The sequence below is a fragment of the Helianthus annuus genome, chromosome 9, assembly GCF_002127325.2.
Source record: "Helianthus annuus cultivar XRQ/B chromosome 9, HanXRQr2.0-SUNRISE, whole genome shotgun sequence".
Classification (NCBI taxonomy): Eukaryota; Viridiplantae; Streptophyta; class Magnoliopsida; order Asterales; family Asteraceae; genus Helianthus; species Helianthus annuus.
The window spans coordinates 24,614,637-24,629,971 of NC_035441.2; the positions used below are offsets into that span (position 1 = coordinate 24,614,637).

Genomic DNA, 15,335 nt, shown 5'->3' on the forward strand with positions numbered 1-15,335 from the left:
TATACCCATGCAGTGTGTTGAGTTAGATATAGACACAGACAGAAAGATACCGAGAGATTGAGAGCTTTGAGAGCATTCTGTCCAGAACTCACACACACACTTTGAGAGTTTACATGTTAGATTTGTAAACATTGTGCTTGTAACCGAAACCTTCATTTGCATTAATACAAGTTGTGTTAATCGGTGAACCCGTGTGTGTTTGTGTTTATACTTGCTTAATCCCGGTTTGCTCGCTAGCTTGGATTCCGCACTCGCTAGTGGGTTAGTATAACAAGGTTTGAGGTTCGTCATCCTTCGACAAGGGACCTACAAGAAAAGAGGCAAAGAAAAAGGTTTTTTAAACGCAACGGCGGTTTACTTTTAAAACAACAAGAAGAGGCTGATCCATCTTTAGTTGATAAAACCATACATTTCACATCACGTGAGTTGCAAAAGGCCACTGACAACTTCAATGAAAACAGAATTCTTGGACGAGGAGGTCAAGGTACAGTCTATAAAGGGATGTTAGTGGATGGAAGGATTGTGGCAGTCAAGAAATCAAAAATAGTTGATGAAAGCCAGTTGGAGCAATTCATCAATGAGGTGGTCGTTCTATCTCAAATCAATCACAGGAACGTGGTCAAATTATTGGGATGTTGCCTAGAGACAAACGTTCCTCTCCTTGTTTCTGAGTTCATTCCAAATGGTACCTTGTATGACCGGCTTCACAACGAAATTGACGAGTTCCCAATGTCTTTGGACATGAGATTACAAATAGCTACTGAAGTTGCAGGAGCACTTGCTTACTTACATTCGGCAACTTCTATTCCAATATATCATAGAGACATTAAAACCACCAATATACTTTTAGATGACAAATATAGAGCCAAAGTGTCTGACTTTGGAACTTCAAGGTTTGTCTCACTAGATCAAACTCATGTGACTACCTTAGTCAAAGGTACGTTTGGCTACCTTGATCCTGAGTATTTCCAGTCTAGCCAGTTCACTGAAAAAAGTGATGTTTATAGTTTTGGAGTTGTTTTAGTTGAACTGTTAACCGGGGAAAGACCGATTTCTTTAACTAGGTTTGGTGAAAATAGAAGTTTGGCTACATACTTTATGTTAGCTATGGAAGAAGGGCGTGTTATGTCTATTTTTGATGCAATGGTGATTAAAGAGGGTACTAGGGATGAGCTTCTGATTCTAGCTAACTTAGCAATGCGATGCTTAAATCTGAATGGAAAGTATAGACCAACGATGAAAGAAGTTGCTATAGAGTTAGAAACTATACGAAAATCGGACATTCCCTCTACAGTTCTAACAAATACCTCTCATTCGGTTTACGAAGAGGAACTAGCAATCTTACGTTATGGTGAATCATCATCAACATTCTTGACTTTAAGTGATAGCTTTAGTCAGTGATGCAAAAATGTTTGTTAAATTTGATGTTTTCATATAGTTTCAAGATTGGTTATAGAATTAAGTTTAGGTTGTCACAAACAAGTTAGTTTTTTTTTATTATGTCATCATAATAATAATGTAACAACCCGACTTTCATTTGTCCCTATGCTTGTTGTTTCTTTCGTAAATGCTTGTGAACTTGAAAGATGATTTTTAAAGCAAGATCTTGTGTTCTTGAAGTAACTAAGTTTATGTAAAACTAACTTTTGAAACTAAACTCCATGAAAAGTTTGTAAAAGATTCATCGAGACGCTTATTTATGAAATATTCAAGTATGTTAAGTATGGAACTTGGAAGATCCATAATGATAGATTGACTTTAAACATAAAGATCTTTTAAGAGAGCATAAGAATGGTTTTAGAACATGTTTTCAAGGCTTTGAAACCCTAAAACTCATGGATGGTTTAGTTAATAAGTTAAAGTTTCATAAAAAGTTTGTTTAAAATTAACAAGAACACTTGTTTTTGAAAGATCCTTGTATGTAAAGTGTAGATCTAAAAGACTACACATTTTTTATCAAAAATCAAGTTCATCATAAGGTCTTACATTATAAAATTAGTGTATGTTATTGTGAAAATTGTTGTAAATTGTTTTGGTGATGAAAAGAAAATAAACACATGTTTTGAAAACATGGGAAACCTCCATTTTTATTATGGGAGACTATGTCAACATTTTTATAAAATTTTGACCCTTAGAAAAATATAAGTTTTGATGAAACTTATTCTTCAAAAATTCATCTAAAAATATTTATCAAGGTTTACTAATTTTTGTACAAAATTTCAAGCTAAGAAATAAGGATTTCTTCAAGTTAAAATCAATATTAAGTATGTATACTTTTAGGGAAAATATATATATTTAGTGATCACCAACTTTTGTGCTAAGTGTATATTGTGTGTATTATATGTAGTACTGTATCTAAATACTCCCAAGGAGGATCACCAACAAAATACACATAAAAATACATAACAAATACCCAAGAATACTCATACAAAACAGCCCATGAAAGGGTATATGGACAAATACAAGAAAATATATTTAAATAAATATATTCCTTAACAAATTTTGGACTTGGACAAATAATGGACAATTTTGGACATAAATATATATTTCGACAAATATATATAATTATTACCAAGTAATGGGAATTATAAAAATATCGAAAAATGACAAAATAAATATATATATTTTACAAGCATAACAAAATATATATATTTCACCCAAGTCTTAAAAATATATTATTTTTAAGAAATATAATTCCGGAAAGTATTAAAAAATCAAAGTATCGACTTTTGACAAATAATGTAAATACACAAGTATTTACATAAAAACGCAAGTATACTTCCCTAAGTATACTTACATAAAAATAATAGTGAAAATACTATTTAACAAAATACTTATATTTATTTTTGGCAAATAATATAAGTAACATATTTTGGACAGGCTAAAAATATAGATTATTTTTAACACTTATTGATCTTCACATATTACATATACAAAAATATATTTTTGAAAGTAAAATATATATTTACAAGAGAACAATACAAATTCAAAATACAAGAACACGACGAACGGGCGAGACCCGACAAACAATGGCACGACCCTCACACATGATGAACATACACAGAACAAATACATAAACCAAAGACGCTTACGAGACAAACCCGGTGAAGTTTACGACGCAAGATACGCAAAACTATGAGTTCATGTCCCCACTTTAAACTTTTACTTACTTTCTAAACTTGGGGAAAATACATGTACAATGGTATGTAGAACACAAAACTAAGGAATGACACATAGATCATGTGACGAATAGGGTACCATAGGCACCATTAATCAATGTATACATTTAGATCGGGGAATGAAAAGGTTAGATCTAATGGGTTTCAGGCAACCTCACTCTTGGCCTACTTCTACCAACGAGTGCTTTTGTGTCTCAGTCGATCTCGACAAAAATGCCTAGGTTTGGTGGCTTCCTAAGTCGTGACATATGTTAATGTCCTCGCGAAACACTAGCGATCTCGTATTCCTTACATTTACAGAGCACAGTTTACAGATACATTTTACAAATTACATACCATGTTTTCATACAAGTATACAAACATTCTATACAAAAACTGCGTGAATCCACACCAACTTATGTTGACGATTTTCCAAAACTTACATGTATTTCAGGTAACTAAGTGGATGTGTGCGCGGTCCCTTTTGCTCAAGGATGTCGTTTGTATTTCAAGTTATTATGTGTCGAGGCTCCAATGCCACTTTTGTAGGATTTGGTTGTTATATCCCACCTCCTACGGTGATATAATGATCAAAACCTTGATATTTGTTTTTGAATTGAAGTTGTAAACTTTTCAAACAATTATCTTATGACGTATTGTAGACTTAAAACTTAACTTTTGTTTTGGATATTAACTATCAAAGGGATTGTGGAGTTGTTTTACATTCATGTAACATGTTCACCTATTGTATGCAATGAGAACCTTTCAGGATCACACCTCGTGCTTCCGCCTTAGAAAGGGGGTGACAGATTGGTATCAGAGTTGCGGTTGTAGTAAACCAGGATTCCTTCTCGATTCTAGTCTACAATCCTTAGGATCCTCTCACGAAAACAATTTTTACAAAAGTTTTTTCATTGCATAAAACGTTCCGCGACATCCACTACCTGAACTTTTTTTCAGAGAGTCAAGTAAGGACACTACGAAACTTAGGTTGCACAGAAATAACACTTATCTTTAACTAGGGATTACTTGCAACAATGTGTGTAACTATACATATATATATATATATATATATATATATATATATATATATATATATATATATATATATATACATATATATATATATATAGGGGGCTGCTAGAATGAAAACCACCCCGAGTTGTAAGAACCGCGAGAACTACACCCCACGGAGCGCCGTTCGCCATGATTTTTTTTTTACAAGTAGATGTGTGTATTATAAACACAGCCGTAAAAAATAATGGCGAACGGCGCTTCGTGGGGTGTAGTTTTTTACACCACAAGTTTGGTGTTTTTAATTTTTTTTCTTTTTTCTTTTTTTTTCACCAAACTTGTGGTGTAAAAAACTACACCCCACGGAGCGCCGTTCGCCATGATTTTTTACGGCTGTGTTTATAATATACACATCTACTTGTAAAAAAAATCATGGCGAACGGCGCTCCGTGGGGTGTAGTTCTCGCGGTTCTTACAACTCGAGGTGGTTTTCATTCTAGCGGCTCCCTATATATATATATATATGTATATATGTATGTATGTATGTATGTATGTATGTATGTATGTATGTATGTATGTATGTATGTATGTATGTATGTAATGTATGTATGTATGTATGTATGTATGTATGTATGTATGTATGTATGTATGTATGTATGTATGTATGTATGTATGTATGTATGTATGTATGTATGTATGTATGTATGTATGTATGTATGTATGTATGTATGTATGTATGTATGTATGTATGTATGTATGTATGTATGTATGTATGTATGTATGTATGTATGTATGTATGTATGTATGTATGTATGTATGTATGTATGTATGTATGTATGTATGTATGTATGTATGTATGTATGTATGTATGTATGTATGTATGTATGTATGTATGTATGTATGTATGTATGTATGTATGTATGTATGTATGTATGTATGTATGTATGTATGTATGTATGTATGTATGTATGTATGTATGTATGTATGTATGTATGTATGTATGTATGTATGTATGTATGTATGTATGTATGTATGTATGTATGTATGTATGTATGTATGTATGTATGTATGTATGTATGTATGTATGTATGTATGTATATTAAGTAGAATTTATTAATATGTATATATATGGCGTAACATTTCTTTACAAGCTATCATGTCTTCCTCCATAAGTAGCGGGTGTCACACCCCAACCAATGGCGGAAACATCGGGATGAGACGAAGTGTGAAGATTGCTAGAGTCATCATAACGCTATTTGTGACAATATTTAATAAACCGATTTCATTTCATAATTCTTTTGTCAACATTACAAAGAAATCAAATAACATCAAGTTCAAAGGAAATACAATACAACATAATCAACATTGATACAACGATTAAACCTAAACGTCTATATGTGTATCTAGGCATCAACGCTACTTCATTTCATAGCATCATCGTCCTCAACCTGTAACATGTTTAAAATAAAGTTCAATGCAAAAGCAAAGGCGAGTATACAAGTTTGATACGTACATAGCAAAAGATAAGTTTGAACAATTCCTCATAGCAAACATGTGATTCAAGATAAACATTTAAACATGGCATGTGTCTAACATATCAAACCAAGAAAACGCAATATGCTCATGACATAACCGATGATAAAGGGCGGGTCGTTAATCCTATAGCGCTACATATGTCACGGTTTGGCTCGTACGAAGTTAATGATAAATTCAACACATAAGTTTCACCCAAGTTTAAAGTATCAAGCCATCACGTATACAAGCATGTTATAGGAACGTTCATGTGTTTAAGCAAAATGTTCATGTGTAAGTTTGTTGATAGATAAAACATGTTACACCCCAAAAGTGATAAAAATAAAAGGGGGAATACGAGTATACTCACAAAGTTTGCATATGATTTCCGATTATCCAATGTGACAAAGTTGCCGAGGTTGGAAGGTTGAATGCGTAAGGGTTTAAGTTCAAGCATGTTTAGAGTCGAGATTTGGAATGAAAGTGACATGAAAATATTATATCAAAATATTCATCTTCACACATAACACTTGTATGACACTTGGTAACCTCATGGGTTATAATGATTTTATGAGTTGAACACCCATAAGAATCATAACAAGGTTTAGGTCCTTAGATGATAACCTACTACTTTGACAAATGAATATGATTTCAACATCAAAGATTCGAGTGTACATAGATAGTATGTAGGTCGTATATTATACACATATTATTAAGTCCAAATGTTCAAGTATTCAAGTAAGAGGTAGAAGATTACATCTTCATTTAGGTACCTCAAGTTGAGTCATGGGTGTCATGGATGGGGTAGGAAGACAAGGCTTCCATTTAGGTACCCCTTTGATGTTCACCACTACACTTGATGTAAAAACAACCAAGGAGGGTCATGAACTAAGGTCTTTACATGTATGTAAAGTAAACTAACTAATAGAAATCATCAAATCATGTGAGGATTGTATGTTTGGACAACCCAAGTTGTTCCATAATCACTCATGTATCAAAGACTATGTTTGACATGATTTGTGGGTTGAAACCCTAGACAAAACACCAAGTTTATGAGGTTTAATCCTCTGATTTCAAATGTCTCAACCTTGTTTTTAAGCTTAACCAACCATGGGATAAGTTGTAAGCATTAGGACATAGGCATGAGATGTGTTAGACACAAGTTGCATAGGTTTAAACAAGTTTTGAAGAACATAAAAATCAAACAGAAAGTTTATAGACTATTTCGGGGCATTTCCAGGTCTGATTTCTCCAAGGAGAAGTCTAGGAATCGAACCCCATGATTATCCAAGCAAGTAGGAAAAAGAATCAAGTGAATCGGATAAGAATTGAGTGAGTTATGCTCATTTTCGTGAAGGGGTGTCAATCTGCTCGAACCTTTGCTTTCAGCTACGGTTTGGAGGATGTTTTGAGAGTTTTTAGTGTTGCAAAAGTGGTAGGGAGGCTCGTTATAAGTGGTATTTATAGGGGGAAGGATTAGGGTTTCAATGGGTTGGGCTTTGGAAGTGTTTAGAAGGGGTTACACCTTGAAACTAGCCCACAAAACCCAACTATATGGGGCTGAATTTTGCTGAATTGGGGCTGCCATATTTCTTTATTATTTTTATTTTTTAAAACGTTATAATGAGTAATTTTGTTAATTAAGTTGTGTAATAATATGCAACAATGTTTCCCCTAACTTGTAACAAGGTGAAATATGAAATAAAACATGATTTAACTAGGTAAAAAGTGTAATGTACAAGTATGTAACATGTTTGTAAGTGACAAGTATATGTCACATATTAGATGATTAACCGTTGTATAAATAAGCATATTATTAGGGGTTTTTAGGTATCAACAATATAAGGACAAGCATAGACATGCATCGTGAATAAGTATAAGTATGAATTACAAATAAGGATTCGATGTACAATGAATTCGAACGTATGAACATGTATGAATATGTAGATGGTGAATTTAAAGAAATACGAATTTTATTTATGATCCAAGTCTCGGATTTTACAACGAAAAGACGACTACAATAATACAAGATTTCCAAAAATAGCATTACAAGGCGAGCTTTCTAATTATGGAAAGTATGAAAAAGCAGGGCGTTACAGCGGGATATATGAGATCGTCATCTTAGAAGATGACGGGATAGAGCAAGCTGAGAAGGTTTTTCACCTCTGATACCGACTCTGATCCAGACGAAGATCCTTATCTCATGACTAACAATGATGATCTCGACGATTTCCAACCTTTTACCTTACCTGATTTTAGAGACGATATCCCTTTTGTAGACGATGTTTTAGCCCTCCCCTTACCCATTCACGACTAGCTTATCATCGCACATCCCGATGGCGAGCATATCGTCGAGCCTATTCCTATCCATGCTATTCCACTTGCTGCCATACCTGCTGAGGATTGGCCATTCATCATCGACTGGGAGGCTGACGATGACGAGATCCCAGTGTTCCATGTAGACCATCCCGACGAGGACCTTGGCGACGAAGAGGTCTTTGATGTTGCAATTGTGGAAGTTGTTCTGACTGTTGTATCGGTTGCCGATATCCCTTCTGATTCCGACCCTAAGGAGTCAGTTACTTCGACTACACTTTGGACTGTTAGCCTAGAGGCATATCCTGCCGATGATGTCTCCTCTACGGTCCCAGCTACACCTACTCCGACTCCCACTCACACCTCATATCCCCCTTATACCACCTTAATCATTGTCGTATAATTATTTAGAAGAACATGGCACCAGAAAGGAGGATGATTCGGTCACAAGGGGGTAAAATCCACCACCGCTGATGCCAAGGATTGCTGAAGAACTGAACTCTCTCCTGGAGGAACGAATTTCTGAAGCTATCGCCCAGTACGAGGCGAACCGTGCTGAGCACAGTGGAGGCTCAGGAGGTACCAGACGCAATGGACATGGAGATTCATCTGGAGATAACCCTACCCAAGGTAACCTTGAGTTGACTTGCTATGATTTGATGAAACTTATGAACGGTCCTTGTTTCAATGTTTCATTGATTGCTCACGTGTGAATTGGTTGAATAAATTCCAGGCTGCACCTACAAGCCACCGAATTACGACGGCACTGGAGGTGCAGTGGCTTTCGTGCGCTGGACGGAGAAAACTGGTTCTACGATCCGAATGAGCAAGTGCACCACGGATCAACAAGTCACCTTTGTTACTGGGTTATTCGTCGATGAAGCTTTGCCTTGGTGGAACTTACAAGTCAAAACTCTGGGAGATGATGTCGCTTACGTATGTCATGGGACGAATTGAAGGAACGAATGAGGGAAAAGTATTGCTCACGTGCTGAACTCCAAAAGGTGGAGACTGACTTTTGGAATCTGTCCATGGTTGGTGCGGACATTGTTGGTTATACTCAAAGATTCCATGATCTCTCGAGAGTGATCCCCTATCTAGTGACTCCTGAATTTAAGCGCATTGAACGCTACATCTGGGGATAGGCTCCAGAGTTTCGCAGTTTGGTGACTGCGGCAGAACCCACAACAATCACTCAGGCTGTAACTCTGGCTGTCAGCCTTACTAAGGATGCTATTCGCATGAAGAAGTTATCGTTGAAGACTACTGAGAAAACTGAGACGCATGCTGAATCGTCTGGTGACAAGAAAAAAAACAATCATATTTGAATCAATCGACCCGCATCAACAACAAAGGTTCCAATAGCAAGAAGCATGATACTAACCCGCCTAAAGAGGCAAAAACATTTGCGGCAGCAAATGATTCGGGAACTAAGAGGTACCAGGGCACTCTGCCCAAATGTGACAGATGCCAGTTTCATCACATGGGAAATTGTCGCATTGGGAGGTGCGAGAAATGTGGGAAATCGGGTCTCCGTACCGAGGGTTGTTGGGGAAAAGGAATTGGAAACTGTAATGGAAATAGGAATGGAAATGGTGCTGGAAACGGAAATGGTAATCGTAGTGACAACGGTGCTGGAAATCGAAATGGAAATGGGCAAAACCAAGGATGATTTGGTTGTGGCGGTAAAGAGCACTTCAAGAAAGACTGCCCGAAAGAAAACAACGCTCAAGCTCGAGCATTCGTGATAGGAGCAAGGAACGCTCGCGAGGACGCTAATGTGGTCACCGGTACGTTTCTCGTTAACAATCACTTTGCATCCATATTATTTGACACTGGTACCGATTATAGTTTCATGTCTGTGGATTTTAAACGTGTGCTTGGGGTTGAGTCTAGTAAGTTAGATATTCCTTATTCCATATAACTAGCCGATGATAAACTTGTTGAATCGGGCGAAGTTGTTAGAGGATGTACATTGGAACTTAGTGAACGAAGATTTGGTATCGATCTTTTTCCTGTCCAGTTGGGTAGCTTTGATGTCGTAGTCGGCATGGATTGGCTATCCAAAAACAAAGCCGAAGTTGTTTGTCATGAGAAAATCATTCGCATACCTCTTGCGAATGATGAAACACTCATAGTGCATGGAGAGAAAAGAGACACAACTCTGCGGATCATCAACTGTATGAAGGTACAGAAGTGCTTGCGAAAAGGATGTGTTGCCTTCCTGGCGCACGTGGTAGATAAGAAGGTTGAGGAGCCGAAGCTTGAAGAGATTCATGTGGTAAAGGATTTTCCTGAAGTCTTCCCCGAAGACTTACCAGGATTACCTCCGCAAAGACAAGTCGAGTTCCATATTGACTTGGTTCAAGGCGCCGCTCCTGTGGCCAAGGCACCATATCAACTTGCGCCATCTGAGATGCAAGAATTATCTACACAACTCAAGGAGTTGTTGGATAAAGGATTTATAAGGCCGAGCTTCTCGACTTGGGGAGCTCCGGTATTGTTCGTGAAGAAGAAGGATGGAACCTTGCGGATGTGCATTGACTATAGAGAGTTGAATAAGCTCACAGTTAAGAATCGGTATCCACTACCGAGGATTGACGACTTATTCGACCAGTTACAAGGATCGAGCTATTACTCCAAGATTGACCTTTGATCGGGCTATCACCAGTTGAGGATTCAGGAGGAGAGCATACTGAAGACATCGTTCAGAACTCGTTATGGGCACTACGGGTTCATAGTGATTCCATTTGGATTGACGAACGCACCGGGCGTATTTATGAATCTGATGAATCGTGTTTACAAACCATATCTCGATAAATTCATGATTGTATTTGTCGATGATATTCTGATCTATTCACAAACAAAGGAAGAGCACGAGCAACATCTCAGAACCATTCTGGAACTGAAAGAGAAGCTTTATGAAAAGTTCTCAAAGTGTGAATTTTGGATTCGCGAGATACAATTCCTTGGTCATGTGGTAAACAAGAATGGTATCCATGTAGATCCTGCAAAGATTGAAGCGATAAAGAATTGGGAAGCCCCCAAGACACCGACTGAAGTTCGACAGTTTTTGGGATTAGCGGGTTATTACCGAAGGTTTATCGAGAACTTCTCCAAAATTGCTCAACCGCTAACTTCCCTCACACAGAAGGATAAGAAGTTTGACTGGGGAGTAAAACAGGAAGAAGCCTTCCAACTTCTCAAAGACAAGTTATGCGATGCACCAATAATATCTCTACCCGAAGGCACTGAAGACTTCGTGGTATAATGTGACGCTTCACGTCAAGGTTTGGGTTGTGTGCTCATGCAACGCCAAAAGGTCATCGGCTATGCATCACGACAATTGAAAGTCCATGAAAAGAATTACACCACCCACGACCTGGAGCTAGGCACGGTGGTATTTGCCTTGAAGATTTGGCGACATTATTTGTATGGTATTCGTTGTACGATCTTCACAGACCACAAGAGTTTGCAGCACATATTCGGTCTGAAAGAATTAAATATGCGTCGACGACGATGGGTTGAGTTGCTGAACGATTACGATTGTGAAATCAAGTACCACCCTGGAAAGGTGAATGTGGTAGCAGACGCCTTGAGTCGAAAGGAAAGGGTTAAGACCTTGAGAGTTCGAGCTTAGGAGATGACAATTCGAACGAATCTCACATCACGCATTCATAATGCACAACAAGAAGCCCTCAAGGAGGAAAACCTTAAGGCTGAATATCTCCGAGGTATGGAGAAACAAATGGTGCCAAACGAAGAAGGAACCTTGTACTTTATGGGACACATTTGGGTTCCGCTCTTTGGCGGTATTCGGGAAGTAATCTTTGATGAAGCACACAAGTCAAGATACTCGATCCACCCAGGATCAGACAAAATGTATCAAGACTTGAAGGAATACTATTAGTGGCCAAATCTCAAGAATGACGTTGCTGCATACGTTGGAAAATGCCTAACCTGCGCTAAGGTTAAGGCCGAGTATCAGAAACCATCAGGTCTACTGCAACAACCTGAAATTCCCGTATGGAAGTGGGAACAAATATCGATGGACTTTATAACGAAGTTGCCCAGGACCCCTAGAGGGCATGACATGATATGGGTAATAGTTGATCAATTAACCAAATCTACACACTTCCTACCAATTCGGGAGAAAGATAGCACTGGAAAACTTGTTGAGCTGTATCTTAAAGAAACTGTGGCACGTCATGGAGTGCCTCTTTCAATAATTTCAGACAGAGATGGACGTTTCGTATCAAGGATCTGGCAATCCTTTCAAGAGGCCTTTGGATCTCAATTGGATCTGAGCACGGCCTTCCATACGCAAACAGACAGCCATAGCGAACGGACTATACAAACTCTTGAAGACATGCTTCGTGCATGTGTAATGGATTTAGGAGGTAACTAGGACACTCACCTACCCTTGGTCGAGTTTTCTTATAATAACAGCTACCATACGAGCATAAAAGCCGCACCGTTCGAAGCTCTATATGGCCGCAAGTGTCACTCGCCGTTGTGTTGGGCAGACGCCAGAGACTCCCGAAATTGTTGAAGAAACAACTGACAAAATCATGCAGATCCAAGACCATATCAAGGCGGCTCGTGTTCGACAAAAGAGCTACGCCGATCGAAGACGAAAACCTTTAGACTTCGAGGTGGAAGACAAAGTATTATTGAAGGCCTCACCTTGGAAGGGTGTAGCAAGGTTCGGAAAACGAGGAAAGTTGAATCCACGTTACATTGGACCATTCAAGATCTTGGAAAAGATTGGTATCGTAGCGTACAAACTGGAGTTATCGGAGGAACTAAATGGCGTACATGATACCTTACATGTGTCAAACCTCAAAAAGAGTCCAACCCATGAAACAGTTATCATCCCTGCGGATGAGGTACACATCGACGACAAACTCTGATTTACAGAAGAGCCTGTTGAGGTAATGAATTGGAAAATCCAGAAAACAAGGAGGAGTCGCATTAAACTTGTTGAAGTACGTTGGAACTCTAAGCACAGACCTGAGTACACATGGAAACGCGAAGACCAGTTTAAAGCCAAGTACCCCCACGCGAAATAAAAGAAGATTGAAAAGACAAAAAAAAACCCTCACGCCTGATCATATCCTGCGCCACGTGTTGGGTCAGGATGCGTTCTCACACTTTAGGGCGTTTTCTTCTGATCTCGTTTATATATATATATTTCTTTTATTGTGAAGAACTTTGGACATCTTGTTTGGACTATTAGTTTATGTTTATAGTTTTATGGGACGGTTGTAACTTTAGCATGGGCTCATCATGGATGCATACCAGCCAATTTGATTTGTTGGAGAGATAAACCGGTGACACCTTCTATTGTACAAGCATGATTGGTTGGTTTAGCACAATTTTGAATTTTCTTTAAGTTGTATATTTACTTATGCAGTGTCTTAGATTGTTCGGAAATTCAGTTGCTTTTTTTAGTTAAAGGGTTTAGATATGTGATAATATCATATTTCCTTCAATGAAGAAGAAATCCACCTTATCTTATCTTCTACATCTAGGATCCAACTTGTATCATAAACAACAATAACAACAATAATAACAGAAACTTGACGAGTGTGAAAAAAATATGATTGACACGGGGAAGATGCAAAAATGGGAACAAAAGTTCCATTTGATTCTTGTATATATCCTGAAAACAAGATATAAGCAAAGTGCGATCAGTTGCAGATGTGAACTTTTCGAAAAGTTACAATCCACACTGGTATAGAGCACCTGCACGATTTCATGGATGCCATTTTTCAACTGGAAGGCCAAGATCAAGTTGGCACGGATTAAAAGATCTCATTACGTTATTCCTATAATAGATGATCATACATCCTCTTTTACCAAGTAAGCTATCATATTTGTTCATATATAATATACGGCTAAAAAAATTCCTTTAAAAAAATATATAATATACAAACTCATTCAGTGTTTGCTGCTTATTAGTTTTAGACTATGGGGTACCGTATGGGGCGGGGGTTGGGGCGTGGGTTGGGTACAAACGTCTAAGTCACCACCCCGGATGGGTTTGGGTTTCGGCGTAGCCCCTTGGGCGGGGGTTTTAGCCCGGGCGTTGGGCGGGCCTAGCGGTCTTTCGTGGCCGGCTCTCATTGGCTAGGTTGGCTAGGCTATAGGTGGCTAGGATTTAAATTTAAAAAACAATCGTTTGGCCAAGCCAAACCCATACCCCAACTACTATAAAACCCCCCACCGCCTGTCCACATCGCTACCCCAACCTTTCACTCCACCTACCCGAACCCGCTACCCACACTTGAAAAATGGCCATGTGGACGCACGAGGAAGAGATAGCACTTGTAACGAGCGTCGTGGACGCGATGAAGGGCCGCCAACCCGGTGAGACCCGTTACTGGCCGGAAGCTTTCGCTAGCTACCGGCACAACGTGGGGAACGACCAGCACAATCTAAACGCGTGCCAACACAAGTGGCGCGAACTACAACCGAAGCTCGACCGTTTTAAAGCCTACTACAACAGCGTCCCGGACGGTGATATAAGTCACGAAGACCGGGTGGCGGTGGCCAACATCGAGTTCCGAGGCAAGGAGCGGAAGCCGTTTGACAAGCTCATCATGTTCGAAATCTATCTAATGCTTAATTAGGGGTTTTTTTATATGTCTAATTATGTTTTTTTTTTAGATTTGTAATCCCTTTTTTTTGTAGGATTTTGTAAGTTTTAGAAAATTTTAATAATACTTTTAGGTTTTCTTTTTAATTTTGTGTGTATTTTTATAATAATTTTAGGCTTTTTTTCAAAAAAAATTTATAATAATTGACACGTGGCCAACCCACGCGGGCTAGCCACGCCCCGACCCAACATGCAACTGACCAGCGGTGCCCCTCGAAGTCCACGTGTCAACCCATGCCCCAAACCCCCGCCCCACCATACCCCAGTGGCGGAACTAGCCCAAAAAGTTAGGGGTATCCTAATTTTTTTTTAGTATCAAGGGTATCCTTTATATAACAGAAACGGAGTTGAGGGATATTTTTACACTACGGAAATGGAGTTAAGAGGTATTTTTACACTACGGAGACGGGGTTGAGAGGTAGCCCGTGCTACCCTTATTTACACTCTAAGTCCACCACTGACATACCCCACGGTCTTAGTACTTCCCGACGGCGTGGGTGTAGGGTAGAGTAGTTCAGTAGCTCTCAAGGCCCGTGCCCATGAGATCACGGGTTCAAATTACAACTCTGAAATACCTTCTATTTTCATATAGAGTTGTATGTTTAACTCGTGTAAACAGTAATTAGTTAAGAATTTCTTTTGGGATAGAGTTGTATGACTAGTTAGACCAAATC

General features: G+C 38.5%; 1 protein-coding gene across 1 annotated transcript; it reads left to right on the forward strand.

The window, feature by feature from the left end:
* Window positions 1–316: 316 nt before the first annotated feature.
* Window positions 317–1,488, forward strand: LOC118482010 (wall-associated receptor kinase-like 1). The gene has a single exon (XM_035977421.1). It carries the CDS (start codon window positions 502–504, stop codon window positions 1,399–1,401), a length of 900 nt encoding a protein of 299 aa, XP_035833314.1. The 5' UTR covers window positions 317–501; the 3' UTR covers window positions 1,402–1,488.
* Window positions 1,489–15,335: the final 13,847 nt, after the last annotated feature.

Excerpts from the sequence above, each read along its gene's own strand:
- LOC118482010 (XM_035977421.1), top strand. The coding sequence starts at position 502 with ATGTTAGTGGATGGAAGGATTGTGGCAGTCAAGAAATCAAAAATAGTT.